The sequence below is a fragment of the Ptiloglossa arizonensis genome, chromosome 1 (genome assembly GCF_051014685.1).
Source record: "Ptiloglossa arizonensis isolate GNS036 chromosome 1, iyPtiAriz1_principal, whole genome shotgun sequence".
Lineage (NCBI taxonomy): Eukaryota > Metazoa > Arthropoda > Insecta > Hymenoptera > Colletidae > Ptiloglossa > Ptiloglossa arizonensis.
The window spans coordinates 19,667,834-19,690,157 of record NC_135048.1 but is presented as its reverse complement, the minus strand read 5'-3'; the positions used below and the strand labels follow the sequence as shown (position 1 = coordinate 19,690,157).

Here is a 22,324-nt window from a genome sequence, read left to right as displayed (position 1 = left end):
TCATATTCTAAAAACCTTTTTACGTTGCCCAATTTTCACGGTCCAGTTTTCCCTATTCGATGAAATAAAAATGAACGTTGACTGATTATTGATCGATATAATACTCGTTTAATACTATGTATTTCTTATGTTGTTTGATTAAATACATAATCGCACGCGGTGTCAAAAACGAGCATTATACTAACCGGTAATCAGCCAACATTTATTTTTAACTTAATAGTGAAAACTGGACTATGCAACACAGTGAGGGTTACTTGAGCTCAAAACCCTCACCAATGAATGGTGAGGGTTACAAATACTATCAATGAATGATTTTCATCGGGGTTTCAATCAACCTTGGTTTTAGGTTATGTTTACATTTCCATTGTAGTTATACAAAAAGATAACAAATATTATGATTTATAGAAAAAATGAATTGCAGTGTATCAAGTTCATCAAAATTCAAGTTCAGCATTGCTATTGAAGTAGTTCAACCACCTAACGATTGTTCATAGTTGTGGTTGTCTTCAGTAAATTGGTTAAAAAGATATTGTTCGCTTACAGGTAAATATATACATATCCGTAAAGACTGAACCATAAAATAAAAAGAAACAGTAATAGCATTTTGGTTGTAATAGATGTATGTAAATATTTGCAAATAAACAAAAAAAACAGGTTATTAATTTTATAAAACTTTATTTTATTAAACAAAAATTAAAGAAAAGGTTTTAATATATATGTAGAAGTATACTACATTTTAATATGTTTAATTTGTTAATTTTATTTTTTCTAATTCATTTGTTACAACATTTAAATATTCTTCAACCTTTTGCAAATGTATAGAAAGTTTTTCATTATTCCACTTTTGATCTTGAACTTTTTTTACTACTCCTTGAAGCGACAATTTTGCACTTCCCAACAATGTCCTTTTTTTCTTTATTTCACAATTAGAAGTACAGTGTAAATACATTTCTGCTAATTCACAACATAACTGTAATATATCTTGTATTGATTCTTCTTGTTGAAACCATTTAGGATCTGACACTGCAGCACGGTGTGCTTGCTGCAAATATTGTGCTGCTTTTTCATCATCAATATCTGTTTTTTTAAGAGCAGTAAGCTGACCATACATTTTCCAAATATGGAAATTATTAGGTATGATAAAACTAATTCTTCCAAATAATTCTAAAGTTTTTGGAAGCAATCTTTGTGCCGAGTTCCCATCAGAATCATTTATATTATTTAATATGGCATGGGTTAATATATCAAGAACTTGAACATCTAAATGATTATTCTTGAGATCCAAAATACGATGATAACATCGAATTACCTAGAAAAATTCTGTATTAATACAAGGTATGAAAAGTGTTTGAACTTTGAAGCAAAAAATTTCGCTATTTTATGTTTTATAATAATTAAAAAATTATATGTACATACTTCTGAAAACTCTCCTAAATCAATACTAACAATCATTAAATTATCCCAAATTTGCCAATTATCATAATTGCATTTTATAGCATCCTGAAGAGTTTTCCAAGCTTTTGCTTTATCACCTAGTTTTATATAAGCTTTTGCCAAGTTATTCCATGCCTCAAATGTCTATAATTAATTTGTAGAAGTTTGAAATATAATATATATTATATTAAATAAAAAGTGTAACAAAATTATACAAACCGACTGTTCTAGTGCACAATAATGTTTATATGCTGTTGCAGCTAATTTCCAATCCTCTATTTGTAAAGCTGCAAATCCAAGTCTTATCCATACATTTTCTTGAATATTATTTAATTCAACTGATAATTTTAAATGTGGTATAGCCTCCTTATACTAAAACAAAATGATTTTATAGATTTATTAATTGTACTATTGCATAATAAATAAAGATTTGAGTGGTTACTTATACACCTACATTTTTCTTTGCAAAGTAAAAGAATCCCCAATCTCTTTGGGCTCGACTACTTTTCTCATTAGATAATTTCCATGCTGTTTCATAATGATTTGAATCTTGAGTTGCATCACCCAGTACACACCATAACTGAATTGTTGGCTTTTTGGATATTTCTTGATGAATTATTTCTATTGCCTAGAATCATTAATGGAATGTTTATAAAATGTATATTATATATGTGTATTTAAATGCAGTACGAGTTGATAAAAATATACTTTATGTTTCAATTCCAATCTATTGTAACAGGCAATGACTTCTTCCCATAGTTGGAGTTTTAAGAAAATATCTAAAGCACTTTTCACTAATCCAAGATTAAACATTAAATGCGCCCATGTTTGTTCTAAGACCCAGATAGGTTTAAGACCACTTGCAAAAAACATATCCATTCTGTGTGCAACAGGCACTTTTGTATTTTTGAATTCATATATTAAATATTCCATCTGCATCATTGATCGTTCAACGGCTCTTTTATCAACAGATTCCATTGAACAGCGATAATAAAGAGCAGTCATTTTTAATGACCAATTTCTTGTACTTTCTATTACATACTAATAAACAATTATTCTTAGCAATAGATAATATAAAAATATAATAATAATAATAATAATAATAATAATAATAATAATACGATGAATAATAATACCTACAGTTAGATATGGTTTAACTTCTTCATCTGTTATTTTATCCCTTGGTTGTGATATCAGCAATTGAACACTTTTAAAAATAAAATTTATAGTAAACAGTATTCTTTTTTATATGTACGATTCAATAAAAATCTAAAATATATTCTTACTATTTTGTTAATACAATAGCTTCTTCGACTGCCCCTAATTGAATATTCTTTATACTTTCTGAAAATTCAATGCGTTCTAATCTAATATCATCATTTAAATCAAGAGATTTTGGTAAATTTTGACAACGTCTAAAAGGAAATTGATCTTTTTTTAAATTCGTTTTTAAATATAGTTGGGCCTTGTCTTCTTTTTGATATTTTGTACGTTTACCTAAAGCACCTTCAAGGCTGAAACTTAATTTTGCTGTTTCTTGAGCAAACTCAAGATATTTTTCTAAACTCTGAATCCTTCTATAATAAGAATAAAATTGTGCAGTTTCAATATAAAACAGAGTTTTACAGTGGATGTTCTTTAACAGAGGCAAGTCTATAATTTTGTTAATCAATTGTTCTGTCTCATCAAATATCACACCAGAACTTTCATTTAATACAAATTGATGTAAAAGATTTGCTCTAAATAACCACCAAATACAACTCTTATAAGTGCTTTGTAATATTTTGTTAGAAAATATTATTTTGGAAAAATAGAGAAGCTCTGGCTTCTTGATATTGGTATTGCATTCATCGTGTAAAGATAAATCTGTAAGTGCACTTTCTTTTTGACCTTTTAACCATTCAATGTCTTCATCGCTTTGTGGTCCTGTCCAATTACATTTAATAAAATATAGCATAGAAGCTGTGCCTGCACATAGCCAAAAAGTATGCATAGTAACTTCTTTTTCTATGCTGTTATGTATCAATTTAACAAAATTATCATGATTGTACAATTTAATTAAATTGAAATATAATTCACTGTTTAAGACATCTCTATATTGTCCATTTAGTATATTTTTTACATAAAGTGGCAATTCCGAAACTGAAATGAAGAATATTTTCAATAAAGAAAAATCTCCAGAAACATAAGTGATAAAAGATAACCTAATGTTACAGGCAAATACATTCATATGATTTAAAATTATTTGGTTACCTTCATCTTCAACAAAATTTGTTAACAGTAGAACTTCAATCTCTTTGTCTGTTATTTTCATTATATCTGAACCTGAATTATTCATCATTACTATATGTCATTTGAAAGCACATGGAAAAGTGTCAGTGTTTTTCACGTTCATGAATTACTCGATAACTCTATCGATAGAAAAAAGTCATATTGTCGGAGAAGAACTTATATAAAGGTACAAATTTTCATGTATATTAGTTATTGCATAATAACACTGTTAAAATTGAATCATATAACATGTACTATATTTGCACTAAGTATATTGCATATAACGTTTTTGTGAAAGTAAATTTTTCTCAAATAAAGAGTGACTATTTAAAAGTATGAAATTTAAATTGCTCTTTTAATATTAAAATGAAGAATAATTATATAAAATTAATATTAAAATATATTTAAAAATGTCATGAATTTAAAAAACATGTATGTACGCACTAATTATAGATATAATGTTGAAATTATATTGAAGGTTAGGTTACACCTATTATATTCATGTTGATAAACGAAAAGTATTTCCATTTTAGATAAATACTTATATGTGTTTGGAATATAATGCATATGCATAGAAAAAAGTTTTGAATTATTATGCTTTATTTTTGCATGCATCTACAATAGATTTTAGACAATTTTGTTTAGGGAAAAAAGTAAGACAAATTTCAAGACATATATATGTATCTTATTAATTCCATAAAAATTACATAAATTGGTTTTCTTTTACTATTATTCAAACTATACTATCACATATACAAATAAATCAAATAGTTATTCTTTATAATTAATTAAGTATATAATATGTATTTTTGTTTATGTAATTTAAAGTTATTATTACATGCCACATACTAAAATGCGATCCTTAAGAATCCTCAATTGCTTACATATGAATGTATAGTGTATAATAAAAGATATATTACAATTAACAAGCGGATATATCAAATATATGCTTGTAATACTTAAAAATATTTTTTACCCATATAAAGAAAGTAATAATTTTTTTTTATTGTAGCTAGTTTCTTAATACTGAAAGCGTTTAGAAAAAGAAAAACATTAAATATAACATATAATCAATCAGGTAATGCTTTCATTCTTGAATAAATATTCCTTATAATGTTAAATAAATTAATTTGCAAGTTGAATAGATGAATAAAACTGATGATATGTATTAGCATGAAAAAAATATGTGTTTCAAGAACGAAAGGCTTATCGTAGCACATTTTTTAAGGTTTATGCTATTTGTTTGAGTCACACCAAGAATGACTTAAAAACATAAACATTACAAAAGTGAAAATTGAGTTGGTCACTCACTTTTCACAAGATGTAGAAACTTTCCTCTAAAAGTTTAAATCATTTTCGTTGCCATTATCATTAGACTCTCTTTTTGCAGCTATCAAATTTTCCCATTGCGCTATTAGGGTGCTTCGACGTCGTGGATTAGGCTATAAATAGTTTAATATTCATTGAATTAGTGAAAATTTTACAATAAATAATAGAATTCTTTATATAGATCGTACAATTCGGTTTAACATCGAATTAGAATAATTGAACAAAATATTAATCATTAATAATTGCGTAGATTAGATAAGGTACACTATAAATACATCTGATTAATGTTAGTGTTTTGGCTAGAAAATATCTATACCTTATGTTTTCCTTTGCTTTCTTTCTCTATTTCATCCTCGTTTAATGTGTTAGATGAAGTACCGCTTCGTAACGAACTCGAACCATCGTAAATGTCAGAATCATTGTCGTTTCCGATGTCTAAAAGATTCGGTTGAGATTTTGCCAACATTTGTGATCTCATTAATCTAAAGATACAAATCGTTATACATTATTTTATACATATAATTTTTCAGTAGATATAATCTTCATTAATATGGTAATTTACCTCAACTACAATTGATCCAACAATGTTCGATTGGAACGAAAATTGAATTGAAAGTATCGTTAATGTAAAATAAGACATTACAGGGTTTTAGTAGTGGATAGAATCGATGTGATTTTAAAATTAGAATGTAAAATGAAATATGAAAAGCATAACTTTTTAGTAGTGTACGCAATTAACATTAGAATTCAAGTCTAATAAAGTTATCATTATCTCGTTACGTGTGTTACTGTATCATTATTTGAATAATGGATATAGAAAAAAATTTATCACCTACTAAATTCATTATACATAGTACAAAATGATACTAAAAGGTAGTGTAAAATTGAGTATGCGGCAAAGTAAATTCCCACCTGAGTTCATTCTCTCGCTCTTTCATTTCGTGTAACTCCTTCTGAATTTTTTCTTCCACGGGAACATATCCTTTTCTAACTGGGGGCTTCTTGGGTTCATCATCCGGCTCGAGTTGAATTTCTAAACTCCTATTGAAAGTCTTAATGCTCAACGGATTGAGTGTGATGGTGGGTGTCGTTGACGGTGTCAGTACGTCGTTAGCTGCGGAATTCGGTTTATAAATTTTCCCGCGTGTAGCGAGAAACCTGTGCATTAGCCCTTTTTGACTGGGCGCTGTGGCGAAACGCAAAGGTGTAGGAGTGGTGCGACTGGATATCACCCCGTTCGTCATCTTTGGCGTTAAGGGCGGTGTCAACGGTGTTAGGCTGACCGCTTCCAAGATTTGTGGCGTGGAAGTTGTCCTCTTCAACTTGCCCGAAGCTAAAGCTTGTGGCATGCGTCGCACCTGTTACATATAATTGTCACTGTTATTTCGTATTTATTTAAAATAATTGTTCACTATTAAGAATTATTTCTTTTCTCCGTTGCCTGAAATGTTTTCACAATTCCTCGAGGAAAGTATAACACGCGAAAGTTGAAACAATCTTTGTAACTATACGAGAACTGCATTTGCAACTATTATTATCAGTAACAATAGCCACGTCACGAGCGAAAAAGCCAGTTTTACAGGTAAACAGCACTGTATTTGTTTCGACGTATCAGTAAGATAAGATATTTTCATTGAAATCTAACCGCGTTAGAAAAACCGAGTCCAATGGTCGAAATAAATTCACACTCTCGCATCGTAACAATTACCTTTTGCATCTGGTCTAATTAAATACTGGGAAATGTAACCGTGCAATCGTGCCGTAATTATTATCCAGCGATCGTGTTTCCATGATCAAAACCGCGTGCCGCGAATTTAGCGAACGTGACGATAAAAATTTATCGGCATAACGTCCCTCCTTCCCTTCCGTGAAGCTCATTAGTTCCGTTCTGTTTAAATACATCGAACGCAATCCGCAAAGTAGGCTTTCATACCAATAAACGCAACCCCGTGAAGAAAGTATTATGCATGTAAAATCACTTTGGAAAGTCATTTATCTCGTCGGAGAAACTTAGAAGCCACGAGATTCATCGTGGTGTTATTCGAAAATCCGAACTTGTGCGTTCCGCGATACAACCAGTTGGCGTATCGTGAAAAATCTCTGTATTTGGAAATTTACGGATATAAAGAGTTAAGAAGATATTTTTATTTAAACAGGGATTACATAGAATATTGGCGGCGTCATCATCATGGTTAAACGGAAAAAAAAGCGATCTTGAAGTTACACGGCAGCTCGATCAGCATTAATTTTCCAGAGAAGAATTCTCGTCACGTATCTAACAAGATTGTAGCACTCTGTGTGTGTACGTGTGTGTGTGTGTGTCGCGAGTCATTAAATCAGCAATTGCGTATAATCGTCCTTGTCGCTCATGGACATGTACGCCGTCCGATGCATTTCGTCCCTATAAGGACTACATCAGCCGCTTACTCTTTCTTTCTTTCGTTCAACGACCTTGAGCACGGCCGACACGAATATATACATGTTTACGTGCACGTACGTCGAGGTTCAAGCGTACCTTGGAATCCACCGTCTCGTGGGACGTGGTCTTAATGCTACCCACGTTTCGTAGCTCGTGCTCCCTCTCCGTGACCTCTTCGATCTCTTTCTGTATTCTGTCCGTCGCCTTCTTCAGCTGCTCCAACCTGTGCTCTGCCTGCGTATGCAACGAAATGGAATCGAAGTTAACAGAAAATTTGATTCTCTTCGATGAAAAACAAACAAATAAATGAAGATAAAATTAAAGAAGACCTTCTTAACTCCGCCCGAGGAGAGTTTACGATCGGAGCAAGCGCATATTTAATGGAAAACAATCTATTGGACAACGAGTATAAATAAATCCTACAATAGAAACTACTGCTAATGCCTATTTCCATACTTTGAACACAAATGTTTCGACGTCATTAGATCGATCTTCTCGATAGGAAGAATAGAAGAGTGTTTTGCGTCGTTGTTCCAGGATTGATAGTTTCGTCAAAAAAGTTCAGCTTTTTTTTTCATGGCCTACGAGCTCAACTCGCTGAAAATTTAAACGATTTTAAGCACGAGGAAGAACACAACTTTATAGCCGAACTGTTAATCCTAGAGCAACAGTGCACCAGACTGGTTTATTTAATGATGAAACAATTTAATGATGTCAGTATTTGAATATTGATAGTTACGTTTTATAAAAATAATTGGGCTCTGGTGGTTAGTATCCTAGCATTTGTTTACATTTATCATCCTCTATACTTTGCGACTGGATCCATCTAAAAACCGCTCGTCACGATCGTATACTCTGCTTGCCAGAACATAAACGATCCAAGTACATTTTCAACCAATCAATTTTGTCTCTTCTCCCTTATTTTTTTTTTTTCGTATATTTTAATTTCATTCGTTTAATTTCATTTCGTTTTAATAGTCGTTGAATAAATCGTGGAATCTTTTACGTTTTTTTTTCCCTTTTTTTTTCCATTTGAGAACTCTTTTTCAATTCTGCTACATGTCAGACGCGTACAATCGCGCAGCCTCGCGTAATTAGAGGAGTCGGTGTTTCAGATTGTTGAATTAATGATGGTACAACCTGACCCCTGAAACTCGATTCTAATTTCAACGTGAACCGTGCGACCAGCCTAAACACCAGTCTCTGAGCGCTTACACGGTCTATGAAACCTTCCTGTTGCACGAGGTCTCTGATCCCTCGCGTGGCGCATCGTTCCAGAAAAGAAAAACAAAAAAAGAAAAAAAGAAAATACAAACCGCGAAACGAATCAAATTCAAGGCTACCGCTTCGTGACGATCGTCCCGCTAACGGGAAGCAAATTCCAGAAAGCTAGCTGAACACGACCGCCATGCGGTTAATCCGTCGTGCTCTTCGTTCACCGGTACGATCCATAAAAACTTTTATCGTTGATTTACAAGGCTAATTGGTTTCCTACGCATGAAGCAGTTTGTTTGTACTGCCAGCATAGTCCTCAAAGCCGAATCAGATCGACTCTATTTTGCGAATGTAATTCAAATAAAAATTATATTTACACGTTTTATTCGAGATTCGATATTTAGAGGGTTTATAATAATTGATAGATCGATTAAAAGACACTTTGATTTTGCGTATAAAAGCATCGAGAAGCGTTTGAAAAATCGATTATTTCAAACGAGAAACATACAGAAATGTTTCGAAATATACTTGTTACATAATGTTGGTATTGCAAGGAGAAAGAAAGAACAGCCCTAAAAGGAATTGTAAGGTGTATTATGTTAAACGTTTTAGTCGGCTTTCGTAAGGGTTGGGACCGAGCAAAAATTATTCGATGCTGTCTACGTTCCCCTTACTCACGGTACGTACAAAGTATGGCATTTTTCGAACATGTTTCTTGAATATTTTTATACAGTAAAATGTATAAATATGTACACGCACACGGACACATTTTACTGTATAAATATATGATTCTACTTGAACAAACATTGATGATCTTGCAATCTCGAAAAAAATTGACCTTTAATTAAGCAATTGTGAAACTCTTCTTCTCCGTTTAGCAAGTACTGCACGTACTTCTTTTTATAACACGCTGTGTTTCTGTAAACACGAATCTGTACGTTTTCAAAGTGTCTTGTGCTTTCGTCAAAGCAAACGTTCAGTGTCCTTTGTTTCAAGGTGAACTCTGATTTCCACTTCACTCCGGAAAAAAGTAGAAACCGCACTTTCCGTCGTGCATAGCCGGTGCTTCTATTACGCGATCACAATGTCACGACGTTTCTCTCTTCTTTTATTATTCAATACGTTACAAAGTGAGAACCAAATGTGAATTGTAACTTTCAACTTACTAATTTTCAGTGACCGATCTAAACGTTAATTTCTTCGATCGATACGACAACCTGTATAATATTTTATCTTTGAGCGCTCGTCGTCTTGAACACAAAAACAAGTTGATAATATATTTGCGATAAGTTTCCATATCGTAGTAGTTTAAATCGGGACCCGTGAATGAAATCAAAGCCAAGGTCAATTCTGTTGTCGATCGACAAGTGATCGAACAACATCCCGCTGAAATGGGACGTCTTTTAAATAATCTCTCGTATGAATCAGATACCGGTCGGTGACGATTGCAATGTACGATGACTTAGAAACTCGATGTGTTTCTATCATTTATATTCACTAGTTTTATATTTAATTCATCGTTACATACATACGTAAATAGTTCACAATAATCGGAGAATCGTTCGTTCAAACGACTGTATTGTTTCGTTAAATATGTATATCTTTTGTGAAACTAGTTTCGTTACGTTGAACGGCCGAATCGTTTCGAGTGATACGATATGTCCGATTTGCACGCAATTGGATGTTTCTCAAAAAGAGTCGTTCGATTCGGAGAAAAAAATCTAATATCGGATTTAAATTTTTCACGAGACTGTTATCTGTAACGATTTGAATACCATCTTCATGTTCGTTTTAACAGAACTATATACACTTTTCTCCTCTAAATCGAACAATTCTTTCGATTCGTTTATAAACGTTGCGGTTCTGCTGTTAGTTCGATAAATCTTACATTTTTTTTACGTTACACCACGTTAAACCAACGAAAGCAGAATTTTCTTAGATTAATTAGAAACACGTTTTTATTTATACATGCAATGCGTTTCTGGTGTAAGCGAGAGTGGTGGACGATTTTTAGTTTGAGCGACTATATTGAAACCGGGTAAACCGTATGTTTCTCATTGGAGCAAAGTTACACGCGAGGAACGATCCCCTCGAATGGATATTACGAATAATTGTGAAACGGATTCGAACGATTGGAAACACAGAGAATAGATTCCTAAACACAGGAACGAATTTGAAAACGTGAAAACCAGTTTCGTCATTTTATCATAGTTTCGAGCGTTTAGGAATAACCGAGCTTGGTCAAACGATCACTGAATCGGTTCGATCGCGGGATCATTCTTCGAATTTCACGCGCGCGGACGTACATCGAGGTTCGGATGGCCGAAAGGAGGATAGAAACCTGGCTTTCGTGGCTGACAGAAGGAAGCAAGTTCGCTCAGGTGTTTCGTCCGTACTTCCGCGTAGGAACCGAATATTACTGAAACGGGTTCTTGAAGGGTTTCCAGGCGAGCAGCTGTAGTTGGCCAGCAGTCAGGAATGCTGCTCATTGAAAACTGAGCAGCGACTAGCGTGGCTGCTTAACTGTAACCCGTGCCTGTTTCCTTTCTAAAAAAATGGGCCACGGATCTTCCTGCCTCTCCTTCCTTCTGCCAATGTAACCCCCAGTTTCCATCGGCACTGATGGCCGACTTAAAATTCCTGCCCGATGATACATTCGATTTTGACGAAGGATAACGGTGATAAATGATCAGAGTACGCGAATCCATTTACTATATGGGTGAAAATTGTCGGTGGCCCGCCTCTTGATCGCACGCTTGATTAGATACACATAATTGGTTACATTAGTTGTGAACCTTTCGGGAGAACGTAGATTATGGTTTGTTGATTTATCGTTGTAGATATCGGAGAAACACTAAGTGAACGTTTTCACAGAAATAGCATCAAATAGTATATTATACTTTCGACCGCTTAATGTATTAGGTTGTCTCCTAAGTCTTTGCGTATTTAATCGCGTGAACGTTCGGTCCAATGTAAGCGTACATAAACATAGCCATACCGATTCAAAGTGACGTCTGCCACTGGTTTACATAAGCTCGAGGAAAATCGTTAATAATTTTCGATTAAAAACAAACGCAAGGAAAATTCATACCGGGCATACTCTATTTTTGAACTTCGAGAAAGGGGAATACGCTGTGCAAGTTATAGAGAATCTTTCAAAATCAAACTCTTCAACGACTTTGACTTATTGGAATTGACACTGAACGAGATTTTCTTTTTTTTTTAGCAATAAATCGACTGAGACGAGTATTATCGTAATGTGGATCCTTAAAGAGACAAAATTATTTAATGAATCTCGTTATTCGTAGATCCGTGTCGTTATCGTTATCGTTATCGTTATCGTTATCGTTATCGTTATCGTTATCGTTATCGTTATAATTAAAGGGTGGCATGCTTAGGAACAGCTGCTTTCCTTTGTTATAGTTGGGGTCGAAACACCTGTCAAACTGCTTCAGAAACGAGCCTAACCATCCCAAAGGTAACAACGACCCACATACCTTATATGTAATTAAGTTTGAACAGCATCGATGCAGTCGAGAAATGCAACGTAGGTACATACATACGTGCACGACGCCTTCGAGTGCTATAATTACACGGTTGGAATTTAATAAATATTCAACCGCCAGCAATTTGCGGGAACACTATGGAGCTCTGTATTACATTCGATTACGGGCTACATAGTTCGTCGCGTGTAAAAAATGACTCGAACACGTACTTTAAGAAATATAAGATACCGGTTCCCTATTATAAACGCGTACGATCGCATCTGTGAGCCAAGCTAGAGCTAATCGCGAGTTTGCCTTTCAATTACGTTTGTACGCAAATTTGAAGTTCACCGGTATTGTTAACTACCGTCGTATGCGGAAGTATTTTGATTTATCAAACGAAGCAAGATTTGCTGGTCTGGATGAATTTCTTGTTACGAATTTAAAATAACGTAGCAAAGCAACATTTTGCAAAATTTTAGCTCTCATTTAATTGTCGTAAACATAATTCATTTCGGTAACCGTGAGTGTATAAAATAAGTAAAAGAAATTTTTTGAACATAAATTTGCCGATCGTCGTTTGCCTGTTCGATACGTTTATCAACAAACTATAGAAATCCAAGTTTCACCAAAATGTTCTCTCGTTTCAATTATTATGAACTTTGTTTATTTCTGCAAATGCAAAAGTTAAGAATAATTTAAGAAGAAAGAGAAAAAGGAAAACATCTCGTGGGAAGCAAAATGAAGAACGGGACGGAGTTTTGCGTTTGAGTTGTCGATATTGAAAATGGAATTGTTCAAATGTTCTTATTCGAAAATTGTGTACGAATTAATTGAAATAGTAATCGAACCAGTTATTCGAGAGCACTGCTACGACGGCACGTGTGAATTCGCGCATTTTTCATTCGGACAAACCACTCTCGAACGAGGAAAGATCGAAATGCTCGAGTAAATGGCACACGGGACCGTGACATCTTTTCCAAGGCACTTTCTCAGCCACAATGCAGCGTTTGGTACAACGGCACCATATAATTAGAAACGACGTTCGTCGATACTCGAGAGATTAGAGATCCCATTGATGTATCTCCATCCAATTAACATCTAAAAGTACTGCCGATCGATTCAAACGATAATAATTGCCTGGCAGATGTTATACGGTAAGAAATAGAGCCAAGCGAGAAAGTAAATTTTACGCGTTTATCAATCGGTAGAGGCAACCGATCGCACGGCCGATCAAGAACGCGTAAATAACCGCTGAACAAGATTCCTCTCGAACGGTCGACCGTTTCGCTCGTAACGCGCGTATGCATACGCGCACTTACCTCCATTTTCATCGTTGCCAGCAAGATTTTGCACAGAGGACCGTATATCGACTGAACTTTTTATCAGACTCGGCCGCCGATACAGTTTGTCGAACACCGAGCACAATTTCGATCCGTTTATCTGATCGTGAACGCGAACGATAAACGTCTGTATCTATTATCATGCCGCGTGGTTGCGTCACTGACAAGTCGGATCTTTATCGTCTTGTGTGTGCCACCCTGGGAAGGTATTCGATCGGAATTCCCTCCCCGTGAGTTAATCGCCGAAAATTCGAATGCCAAACTTTTGACAAGAGACTCGTTCTCCAGGCGGGATCTCCTCTGCCTCTCGAGGCGAGGTACGGTTCGTGTGCTCCGTGTTGGCTCAATCGATCCACATTGAAGCGATCTCAAGAGTTCCGCGCCAGGTAGTGTCTTGTCCGATTCACAAAATACGAGAGCCAGTGAATCGTTCACGTTTACCACGATCAGACTCCGATCTGGAGTACGTCTGAACCAGATTGTCCGCGACTCGTAGCCGGTGTTAACGCGACACGCGCGGACAGCGACCGAAGGACTCTTTCGAAATACGGATTTCTCAGAACCCAACTCAGCGCGCGTTTATTCTTCCCGGCGCAGCAGAGTGTAATTTTCGAGAGCTGCGAGCTTATAATCGAGACACGGCTGGAGTCCGCTCAACGACTGCCATTTTACCTGCGTGACCTTGTTGCTCCCCGACCGTTCTCCGAACAAAAGCAACAGAGTCGACGACACCGCGATGCATCCGACAGTCGTCTGTCTGTCCCATTGCTTCAATTCTGACACGGATATGGAAATATTCTTTCAAAATCTGTGTATTTTCTCGCGCTACGGAACAAGTCACTCGTTACACCTTCCCTTCCTTGATTTGGAAAAAAAATATTTAAACGTGAAATTTTTATCGTGACATTATTAAATCTTACACGGTTTCAAGGAAAATGATGGCACAGTTAATTGTATTTAATGTTTTCTATTTAGTGGTACATAAACAGATTGTGTTGCTGATAATTGATGTTTGTCTTTATTCAATACAAGTCTCGCACTAAGGACAAATTTCGATTTGAAATCGTCAATTGTTTAATTTTTTTTTTAAATTCATGATATAGTATATAATTTTTGTTGTGCAATTCACTTGGAGTTACACGTTTCACAGTGTAAGAGTCATCAGTTCTTATTTGTCTAATTACAATACAAAGTATTGTTACTTTGTTTAAGATTGCGCAACAGTTTAGAATTTGATTTTGCCGCATAATTGGGAATGTATCATATCGCGCGCGCCATCTGTATTCTATCACTATTCATTTTTAAAACACAAACAAATTTTCTATAAATTTTGCGAAAATTGTAAGGTGTACATGATCGAAGATTTCATACAATGTTTTGTGCTATCAATGGAATGAAATCTACTTTAAAATAATATTAGAATACTTCGATCTGTACTTACCTCTTGTTTTTTTATAAATGAACAGTTAGAGATTCTTAATGGAAGCATTATTGTCATTGGTTGTTTTTTGTTAAAAATACTTTATTTCACAATAATTAACCAATAAGGATATATTTCGAATATGCATAAGTTTATTGTGGTAAATAGAAAGTGCGATCTTTATTTCTCACCTCTGTTGAATATACAAGTTGAAAATTAATCATATATGCATACATACACGTTCTATATTGTATAGAAACCTCGTACATGTGATAATTATTTTAAACTGTACAAACCCAAGAATTCTCGATTCTATCATAACTTTGATTATTTATAAATGCTGGTAAATATTTCTGCATTTTGTTATGTAATTGTTAAGTATCAGTATTTTTTATTGTTTATTAATATTATGTTTATTAACATGACAATGCTAATAAAAGACTTGTATACGAGAAGAATGAATAAGGAACAATTTTCTCCGATTATTAGTAAGTAATTAAGCTTTTTAATTATAATATGTTTATCGATTAGAATGTACATAAATAAGCTTAGTTTTTGAATTAAAGTTTATTATATAGTATAGAAAAATACATATAATATGAAAATAGATTTAAATTGTTCAAATTTTAAATTGAATTTATATTGTAGAACCTTCGTCTGCAAAACCACCTCAAGGAAGAAATTTAGTAGGTTCTGCTCGACACATACGAGATTTAGTCGCAGATATTCACGCAAATATACAAGAATGGAATACAGCTCATTTACAAGGAGTAACATTACTAAAACATATAATGCTAGAGAAACGGGATGAATCGTATTCTCAAACTCTTCAAGAATTGTGCGATAATCTAGAAAATGTTTGCGATGTACTGGTAATAGATATTTTGAATACGTATTTTCATATTTAAAGCAATTGAAGAGCTAACAATATATCTTTACAGGAAAGTGTTGTGAAAAATCTTGCTCAAATTACACATAAAATAAAGATAATAATATCTTTAGAGAAAAATATGGACAAGTTATTTACAACATGGTCCACAGTAAAATTTGGTACATATAATTATATTTTATAAATGGAAAACAACATATATTATTTTATAATTGATCTGCTTTAAAATAATTAATTGAAATTAATACATAAATGTAAAATTGTTTACATATAAATCAAAAGGAATACTTATACAGAATATGTAATTTTTTTAGGACAAATAGCAGAATTAATACACAGTGCATATTCTCAGGAAATTAAAGTAAAGCGACAAATTTTTGAAGATGTAGCACATTATTATACGGAATCTTTGAAAATGTTATTCTTGGCTACCTGGGTACATCAACCACTATTGTCATCAAACCTAACAACAATTTTGGAATCATTATTGATAGAAACTGGTCATAGATAGTTGTAGTTATTGTTGGTACATATCTTGGTAAGTATTTTTCTATTTTAAAAATGATTTGATGTTACGATAATCATGTTTTTGTATTATGCAATAACTTACTACTATTGAAATAAAACAAAGATTAATAGAATGTTCTTTTATTTGTGGTTTTTCAAATACCATCTGTATAATTTCACAAAAAAGAAAATGTAAATATGGAATTAACACATATATACATGTAACATACACACACACATACACACACACACACGCACACACTCAGCTTCAAAGTGAACAATGAAATTCTGTTTACAATTGGTACCTGAAGTCACAAAGAAATATGAATATAGACAAGTACAAAGGTACTATAAATTTCTTTGCAAATGCAGATTTTAGAAAATGTATCTAAGATACAAGGAACCAAACCTGCAAAATTAAAATATTTTGTGATTAGTATAGTTAATCTAATGGTTATTAGTGTCATTAACATTTAATTATATCAATAAATTCTTATACACGTATAATACATATTTACAGATAAATACAAAATTAATAATTTCCACTGTACATAAATGCTATAACAATGTGGATGGAATTATTTTCTTGATGTTTAAAGTATTCTCAATGCTATAGTATTTTATACGAAACCGGTAAACAATTCACTTTAATTCATAAATAGTTATTTTTAATTTTCGAAGTTATTGCATTTTTATTTTTTCAACATTTTTTTACAGCCATAATGAAATTATTAAATATAATATAATTACAATTTCTATCATCCTTCAATCTGTAGTACCACTGTAATTAAATGGTATCACCTTGTTAAGAAATTAATGCAATCTTAAATATAAAAAGTTAAAATTCAATCACAAAATAATTTGTGCACGATTATCTTTGTAGCACTGTAACTAAACAAGTCATAATAATATATTTATAACTGACTGTATGACTAATGTCTATGGAAAGTTACATTTACAAAAAAAAAACTTCTATTTATGTTTCATAATAATATTCAATGTATAATTCTAGCAAGTCTAGCTTCTTATTTTCTGGTTCAATAATGCACGACTATGAGTTTTTTCAAGAAACGAATCTGAAATTGAAACTATTAGTCATACTATGTGTATGATTATAAAGACCGTTTACCAAAAATAAAAAATACTGATCCCAGCAAAAATTTCTTTTACATTGAATTGTATAGAAAAGTAAAGCTTGCTTCTTTATATAACATTCATACATTCTTTGTTAAACTATTATGACCATTTACATACGAAATATACATTATACGTAATGAATATAACAGAAACAGTCTTATTTACATACACATACCAGAATATAAGATGTTATATTACTTTAATATTCATATTTTTCATTCAAATATGGAAGTTGTAATATATTGATTGTGATACTGTCAAAAATTCTATAAAAAAATATCTACACCATTGTGTAATTATATGCATACAATTTCAAATAATTGTATAATAAGTTCAGCATTTTTATACACTATACACATTATTTCAATTTGTTTAGGAACATCTCGCTTACAATCATCCAAGAATCAACTTCTGGTATTTCTATTAAACTCTTCACTTAATGCATCAAAATCGAGATCCGTATCTAAATTTGTATTATTTGGTATCAAATTGTTTTCCAAAATATTATCTGGCATAATATTTTTTAATCGTTCAGAAACTAGTTCATCAACTAAATTTGATTGATCTACTAGGTGCAATTGTTCAACTAACTTTTCATCAATTAATAAGTTTTTATCTATCACTCCACTTGTATTTAAAATATCTAAATGTGCAATGTGATCGTATTGAGCTATTTTTGACATGTCTAAATTTTCTGCACTACCAAATATACTAGTATCACAATTACTGGAAATTATTGGTACTGTATCCTGAAGTATAGGTATGCTATCTGAAATTTTACAACCAGAAGTGGCAGGCATTATCTTACAAGAACCTGTATCTAATGGTGCTGACTGAGTTTTAGCACAAGTTATATCAGACGAAGTCATAGGAATTATTTTAGACACCAGTTTTTGGAATCCTTTAGCAAAGTTTTGAGACCCATTCTCCAAGTTATTCAAGCCATTTTGCATTTTTTCAAAATTTGAATCTTGTTTTGGATAAGCTCCCATAGCACCATCTTCTAGTTTAACAAATCCCTGATCTGTTGGTTCCAATTTTATGAAAGCTTGCTCTATATGCTCTAACTTAGATTGATCGTAATTATTCTCAACTTTACAGAAATTTGATGATCCTAAACTGTTTCCTAGTTTTGTAAAACTTTCTTTGTGAGACTCTGTGTTTTGATAACTTGAAACTTTTGGTGAATTGATATCCACTTTCTGAAAACCAGGATTATCTGAAATTTGGCTTTGAATCTCTGGATTTGAAATTAAAAGTTTTGAGATATTGTTGGATTTATTACTTTCCGTATTATTTACAGGACTGGGATTTCTTCGCATCAGTGTTAAAGCTGACAACACTTCTGGACAAGTTGGATTTGTTACAGAATCAGTTCTTCTATCAGTTAAAAAGTCTGAGACACTGAGATCTGAACTTTCTGAAAAACCACTAGACATTCGTTCTTCTACATTTTCTTTAGCATCTTCAGAATTATCTGTTTTTTGAAGTTTAAGAGGAGGTTCTGTAGTATCGTAGGTGCTACAGGCAGGAGTATCAACCTTTTTCAGAGCATCACTGTTAATCCTATATAAACCAGGATTAAGACCTAAAGCATCACAAAGTGATTCTTCACTAATATCAATTAAATCCTTATTCGATTCTTCACTACTATTTGCAATTGTTAACATATTTCCAGCTTTTTCCCGTACTTTGCTCATTAATTTTTTTAATTCGTCCAAAAAATTTCTTACATTATTTTCGGATTTTAATACTAGTAAATCAAACAATGACTGTGCGTTAAGTACTGGCTTTGCAGCTATTTTTATTATTTCAAGATCTTCACACACAGAAATTGCTTCTCTCAATTTTATCTGGCGTCTTTCTGACTTGGCTTCTGGTGTGACATAAGCCCAAGGGCCTCGCTTTTTTCCTTTACGTTTCAAGGGATCTTGTCCGGTACTTTGTTTTAATTCAGGTTCAGGGGTTGGAGGAGGTAATTGCTCAGGACTGCCATGATCAGGGTGCATTTCAAAATGTCTTGCCATACGAGTGCGCCCTAAATATATTTTATTACACGTAGGGCACCTGAAATGATCCGATATTTTCCTTTTTGGTACTTCTAATCCTGTTAATAATTCTTTAGGTGATTCTTCTTCCTCAAGCTTATCGTTATTAGTATTATAATCACTATAACCACCATCTGAATCATCTAAATCAGGTTGCAAGAAATCTAAATGGTGTAAATGTTTATAATCTCGCACCATATGTCTAGGGGGCCGAGAAAGTCTACCAGACCGTGTTCTTGCTACAACTTTTTTTCTTTCATCCTGAAGGAAATATTAGCATATTAAAATTATAAGATAATTATAATACTGTAAAAAATTAACTGAATCTACCTTCAATTCTTCTTGTTCTTCATCAGGAATTGGTGGTGGTTTAGGTGGAAGTAAAGAAGGTCTAATAGCACTTTTTTTTGGTCTACCTCTTTTTCCACCACGATTTTTTAACAAGTTTCCTGGATTTCTAATTCGCAAATCCAGTTCTTCGGGAAATACAACCCTAAGTACATATATGAATTGAGATTTAAATATGAGATTAGTAATAGATGAAAAATGTGATTACTAACCTATACACAACTTTTTCGTTTGAGGCAGCTGCTTCTTGACTGCGCTGTTGCAAAACGTGAGCAATTTGTTTCAATTGTGTTGGTGTTAAACGTTGCATACTATAATAAATACAAATAATATGACGGAAGGAAAGAAGAGTAGAAAATATATTGTACATGAACACATTCCACGTACCTATGAAATGTTTGACCTTGTTGAACTATTTGTATTGGATTTTCGCTAGAACCTAATGGCTTGGATGCATCCGTAGATTCATTTATTATTGTTGTAGATTTAACAGAAGTACTCTTAGCTTTTTTATTTGCTTTAAGATTTGTGCCATTTACTACAAGATTAAGTTTTTGTTTAATAGTATCATTCTGTGCTGATTTAGCACATTCAAATGTACCACTTTGTTGTGTTACAGATGTTTTTTGGGAGTTATTTGAGGTATTAGAAACATTTTGAGCTGCAATAGTTACACTCTGTTTAGTCGAATTATTAAATGCTATTTTTGCTTGAGGTTTCAAGATAGATATAGGTGTCGAAGATATTTGAGTTGGTTTTAAGATGGATGTGGAATTCGTTGCTGCTTTTAAATCTTGAGTTTTAACAATTGATGTAGTTCGAAGTACAACTGGTGTATTAGAATTAATCGTAGTTTTTGGTATTCCAGTTGTTGCTATTGTTTTCTTGCCAATTGTGGTTTTTGTTTTAACTAACTGAGAAGGAATTTGTACTGATTTTAAGAGTTGCGTAGGAATAGCTGCTGCTATGCTGGTATTAGTTAAAATTTGATTAGACTTTGAAACCATATTTGATGCACCTTTTAGCACCGGAGTTAAAAACTGTTGAATATTTCCTCTTTGGAGAGGTTGTGATGTTTTTACAATAGGTGATAAACGTATTTGTGAAGTAACAAGATTTTGTGTTGCTCCAGATGTAGTATTTACTATGGCATTAGTAATATGCGCTGTACTGACAGACTGATTTTGTATTTCACAGGCACCTGTTAAAATCTGAGAGGTATTTAACAATTGTGCAGATATACCACTGGTATTTAACAACTGAGCTGTTATAGGAGTAGCTTTTATTATTTGTGATGATAAATTATTTATTATTGCAGCTTTTGACAATAACACAGAATTAGGATTTGAACTAGTATTGAGTGAATGTACAGTATGAATGGGATTAATTGTTGTGTTAGTAAGTTTATTCGAACCTTGAAGCAATCGAATGTTTTTAGTTGGCTTTAGAATAGTTTGTGCAGGTTTTATAATAAATTGTGAAGATGGTAGAATCACAGGTAGTTTTTGTAAGATTTGCGCCTGAGAATTAGGTACTGTATTAAGTTGATTTTGTGCTACACTATCGTCGATAGTATATTGCAGATCATTTTCATGGATGTTCTTGACATGCGCAACATCAGCCTTTATTGCATGTATTTTAGTTTGTTCCAAAACTATCGTCTGAGTACCTGAATTTTGTTGAATCAGATTATTTTGATGTTGGATTATTTGTTGAGATTCATGATTTTGATTACTCAAGTTTATTTCTTCCAAAGATAAGTCATTTTCAACTACTTGATCTTGAAGTTGTTCGCTCTCAGAAACCTTTTGCATATGCCATTCTTGAAAATCAATACATTCTGTTTTAATCAATTCGTTATCATTGGATTTTTGTACTTCTTCTGTTTGATAGTTTAACTGATCAATTGTTATAGAATTCTGAGGAGATAATGAATTTTGATCCTGTATATTAATGCCATTTTTTATAGACATATTTTCTTGCGTGTGTGAAGTAGCAATATCTTGATCATGTTGATACATAACCTCTTCGTTTGAGTTTACCTCGAAGGTTAGACCTAAGGCCGCCGCTTGTTCAGGCGTTAAATGAATGGTTTCAGAATCATTATCATCGTTTTGTAAAAATGCGACAAATTCGTTGTCGTGATCATCATCGTCAACAACTTGCTGAAACGCTTGTTGAAGAAGATCAGAAGCACCAGTAGAGGATGCATCGTTTGTAAACACAGTAGAATTCGAAATTTCTGCCATATCCCAACCTTTTATAACTTCGTGACTTATGAAATATAATTACACAATAGTAACAATCACTTTCATGTTTTACAATGACATTTTAACAATTATGTTCTCGGAAAATCACTTTACAATTCACATTTATTCCATTTCACTGTACACGTTTTTCGCGCAAACAGAAACATATGAGGTATGTGAAGTTTGCCACAGCTGCGGTGAAGAAAATGGCGACAGCACCGTTATGGTAT

The 22,324-nt window shown here is 33.0% G+C and overlaps 4 protein-coding genes across 10 annotated transcripts; 1 reads left to right on the top strand and 3 right to left on the bottom strand.

Moving 5' to 3' along the window:
* Window positions 1-668: 668 nt before the first annotated feature.
* On the bottom strand, window positions 669-5,125 carry LOC143154257 (tetratricopeptide repeat protein 27). Its single transcript, XM_076326212.1, has 9 exons — window positions 5,017-5,125; window positions 3,688-3,845; window positions 2,721-3,576; window positions 2,575-2,641; window positions 2,143-2,475; window positions 1,889-2,062; window positions 1,654-1,806; window positions 1,417-1,578; window positions 669-1,309 (listed from the first exon to the last, which is right to left on the bottom strand). Exons 2-9 carry the CDS (start codon window positions 3,773-3,775, stop codon window positions 746-748), a joined length of 2,397 nt encoding a protein of 798 aa, XP_076182327.1. The 5' UTR covers window positions 3,776-3,845; window positions 5,017-5,125; the 3' UTR covers window positions 669-745.
* On the bottom strand, window positions 4,738-14,171 carry Mdu (mitotic spindle positioning protein meduse). Of its 4 annotated transcripts, XM_076326243.1 has the most exons (5): window positions 13,476-14,171; window positions 7,550-7,687; window positions 5,947-6,392; window positions 5,351-5,516; window positions 4,738-5,147 (listed from the first exon to the last, which is right to left on the bottom strand). In XM_076326243.1, the coding sequence occupies exons 1-5, from the start codon at window positions 13,485-13,487 to the stop codon at window positions 5,043-5,045; spliced, it is 867 nt and encodes a 288-aa protein (XP_076182358.1). In that variant the 5' UTR covers window positions 13,488-14,171; the 3' UTR covers window positions 4,738-5,042. The 4 variants fall into 4 exon arrangements, with proteins under 4 accessions (XP_076182358.1, XP_076182376.1, XP_076182385.1 ...); XM_076326261.1 differs by lacking the exon at window positions 7,550-7,687 and having other exon boundaries at window positions 13,476-14,170; XM_076326270.1 differs by lacking the exons at window positions 7,550-7,687; window positions 13,476-14,171 and adding an exon at window positions 6,743-7,148.
* Window positions 14,172-14,937: 766 nt separating this feature from the next.
* On the top strand, window positions 14,938-16,510 carry LOC143154299 (cyclin-dependent kinase 2-interacting protein-like). 3 transcript variants are annotated; one of them, XM_076326298.1, is made up of 5 exons: window positions 14,938-15,259; window positions 15,357-15,404; window positions 15,565-15,788; window positions 15,858-15,966; window positions 16,120-16,467. In XM_076326298.1, exons 2-5 carry the CDS (start codon window positions 15,374-15,376, stop codon window positions 16,314-16,316), a joined length of 561 nt encoding a protein of 186 aa, XP_076182413.1. In that variant the 5' UTR covers window positions 14,938-15,259; window positions 15,357-15,373; the 3' UTR covers window positions 16,317-16,467. The 3 variants fall into 3 exon arrangements, with proteins under 3 accessions (XP_076182413.1, XP_076182405.1, XP_076182398.1); XM_076326290.1 differs by lacking the exon at window positions 14,938-15,259 and having other exon boundaries at window positions 15,268-15,404; window positions 15,565-15,782; window positions 16,120-16,510; XM_076326283.1 differs by lacking the exon at window positions 14,938-15,259 and having other exon boundaries at window positions 15,268-15,404; window positions 16,120-16,468.
* Window positions 16,511-17,043: 533 nt separating this feature from the next.
* LOC143154244 (uncharacterized) lies at window positions 17,044-22,314 on the bottom strand. Of its 2 annotated transcripts, XM_076326200.1 has the most exons (5): window positions 20,233-22,314; window positions 20,058-20,156; window positions 19,828-19,990; window positions 18,735-19,758; window positions 18,395-18,651 (listed from the first exon to the last, which is right to left on the bottom strand). In XM_076326200.1, exons 1-5 carry the CDS (start codon window positions 22,092-22,094, stop codon window positions 18,545-18,547), a joined length of 3,255 nt encoding a protein of 1,084 aa, XP_076182315.1. In that variant the 5' UTR covers window positions 22,095-22,314; the 3' UTR covers window positions 18,395-18,544. The 2 variants fall into 2 exon arrangements, with proteins under 2 accessions (XP_076182306.1, XP_076182315.1); XM_076326191.1 differs by having other exon boundaries at window positions 17,044-19,758.
* Between the last annotated feature and the right edge of the window lie 10 nt (window positions 22,315-22,324).

What these genes read in the sequence shown, in the direction of transcription:
- LOC143154244 (XM_076326191.1), bottom strand. Translation starts at nt 22,094, where the DNA reads ATGGCAGAAATTTCGAATTCTACTGTGTTTACAAACGATGCATCCTCT. An exon ending in CAAGGTCAAACATTTCATAG is followed by an intron (nt 20,157 to 20,232) that starts GTACGTGGAATG and finishes TATTTATTATAG; the next exon opens with TATGCAACGTTTAACACCAA. An exon ending in AACGAAAAAGTTGTGTATAG is followed by an intron (nt 19,991 to 20,057) that starts GTTAGTAATCAC and finishes ATATGTACTTAG; the next exon opens with GGTTGTATTTCCCGAAGAAC.
- Mdu (XM_076326243.1), bottom strand. An exon ending in GAGCGAGAGAATGAACTCAG is followed by an intron (nt 5,517 to 5,946) that starts GTGGGAATTTAC and finishes TTGTATCTTTAG; the next exon opens with ATTAATGAGATCACAAATGT. An exon ending in AAAGCAAAGGAAAACATAAG is followed by an intron (nt 5,148 to 5,350) that starts GTATAGATATTT and finishes AACTATTTATAG; the next exon opens with CCTAATCCACGACGTCGAAG.
- LOC143154299 (XM_076326283.1), top strand. Translation starts at nt 15,326, where the DNA reads ATGTTTATTAACATGACAATGCTAATAAAAGACTTGTATACGAGAAGA. An exon ending in ACAATTTTCTCCGATTATTA is followed by an intron (nt 15,405 to 15,564) that starts GTAAGTAATTAA and finishes TTTATATTGTAG; the next exon opens with AACCTTCGTCTGCAAAACCA. An exon ending in AAAATGTTTGCGATGTACTG is followed by an intron (nt 15,789 to 15,857) that starts GTAATAGATATT and finishes ATATCTTTACAG; the next exon opens with GAAAGTGTTGTGAAAAATCT.
- LOC143154257 (XM_076326212.1), bottom strand. Translation starts at nt 3,775, where the DNA reads ATGATGAATAATTCAGGTTCAGATATAATGAAAATAACAGACAAAGAG. An exon ending in TTTACTTTGCAAAGAAAAAT is followed by an intron (nt 1,807 to 1,888) that starts GTAGGTGTATAA and finishes ATTTTGTTTTAG; the next exon opens with TATAAGGAGGCTATACCACA. An exon ending in ATTTAGGAGAGTTTTCAGAA is followed by an intron (nt 1,310 to 1,416) that starts GTATGTACATAT and finishes GAATTTTTCTAG; the next exon opens with GTAATTCGATGTTATCATCG.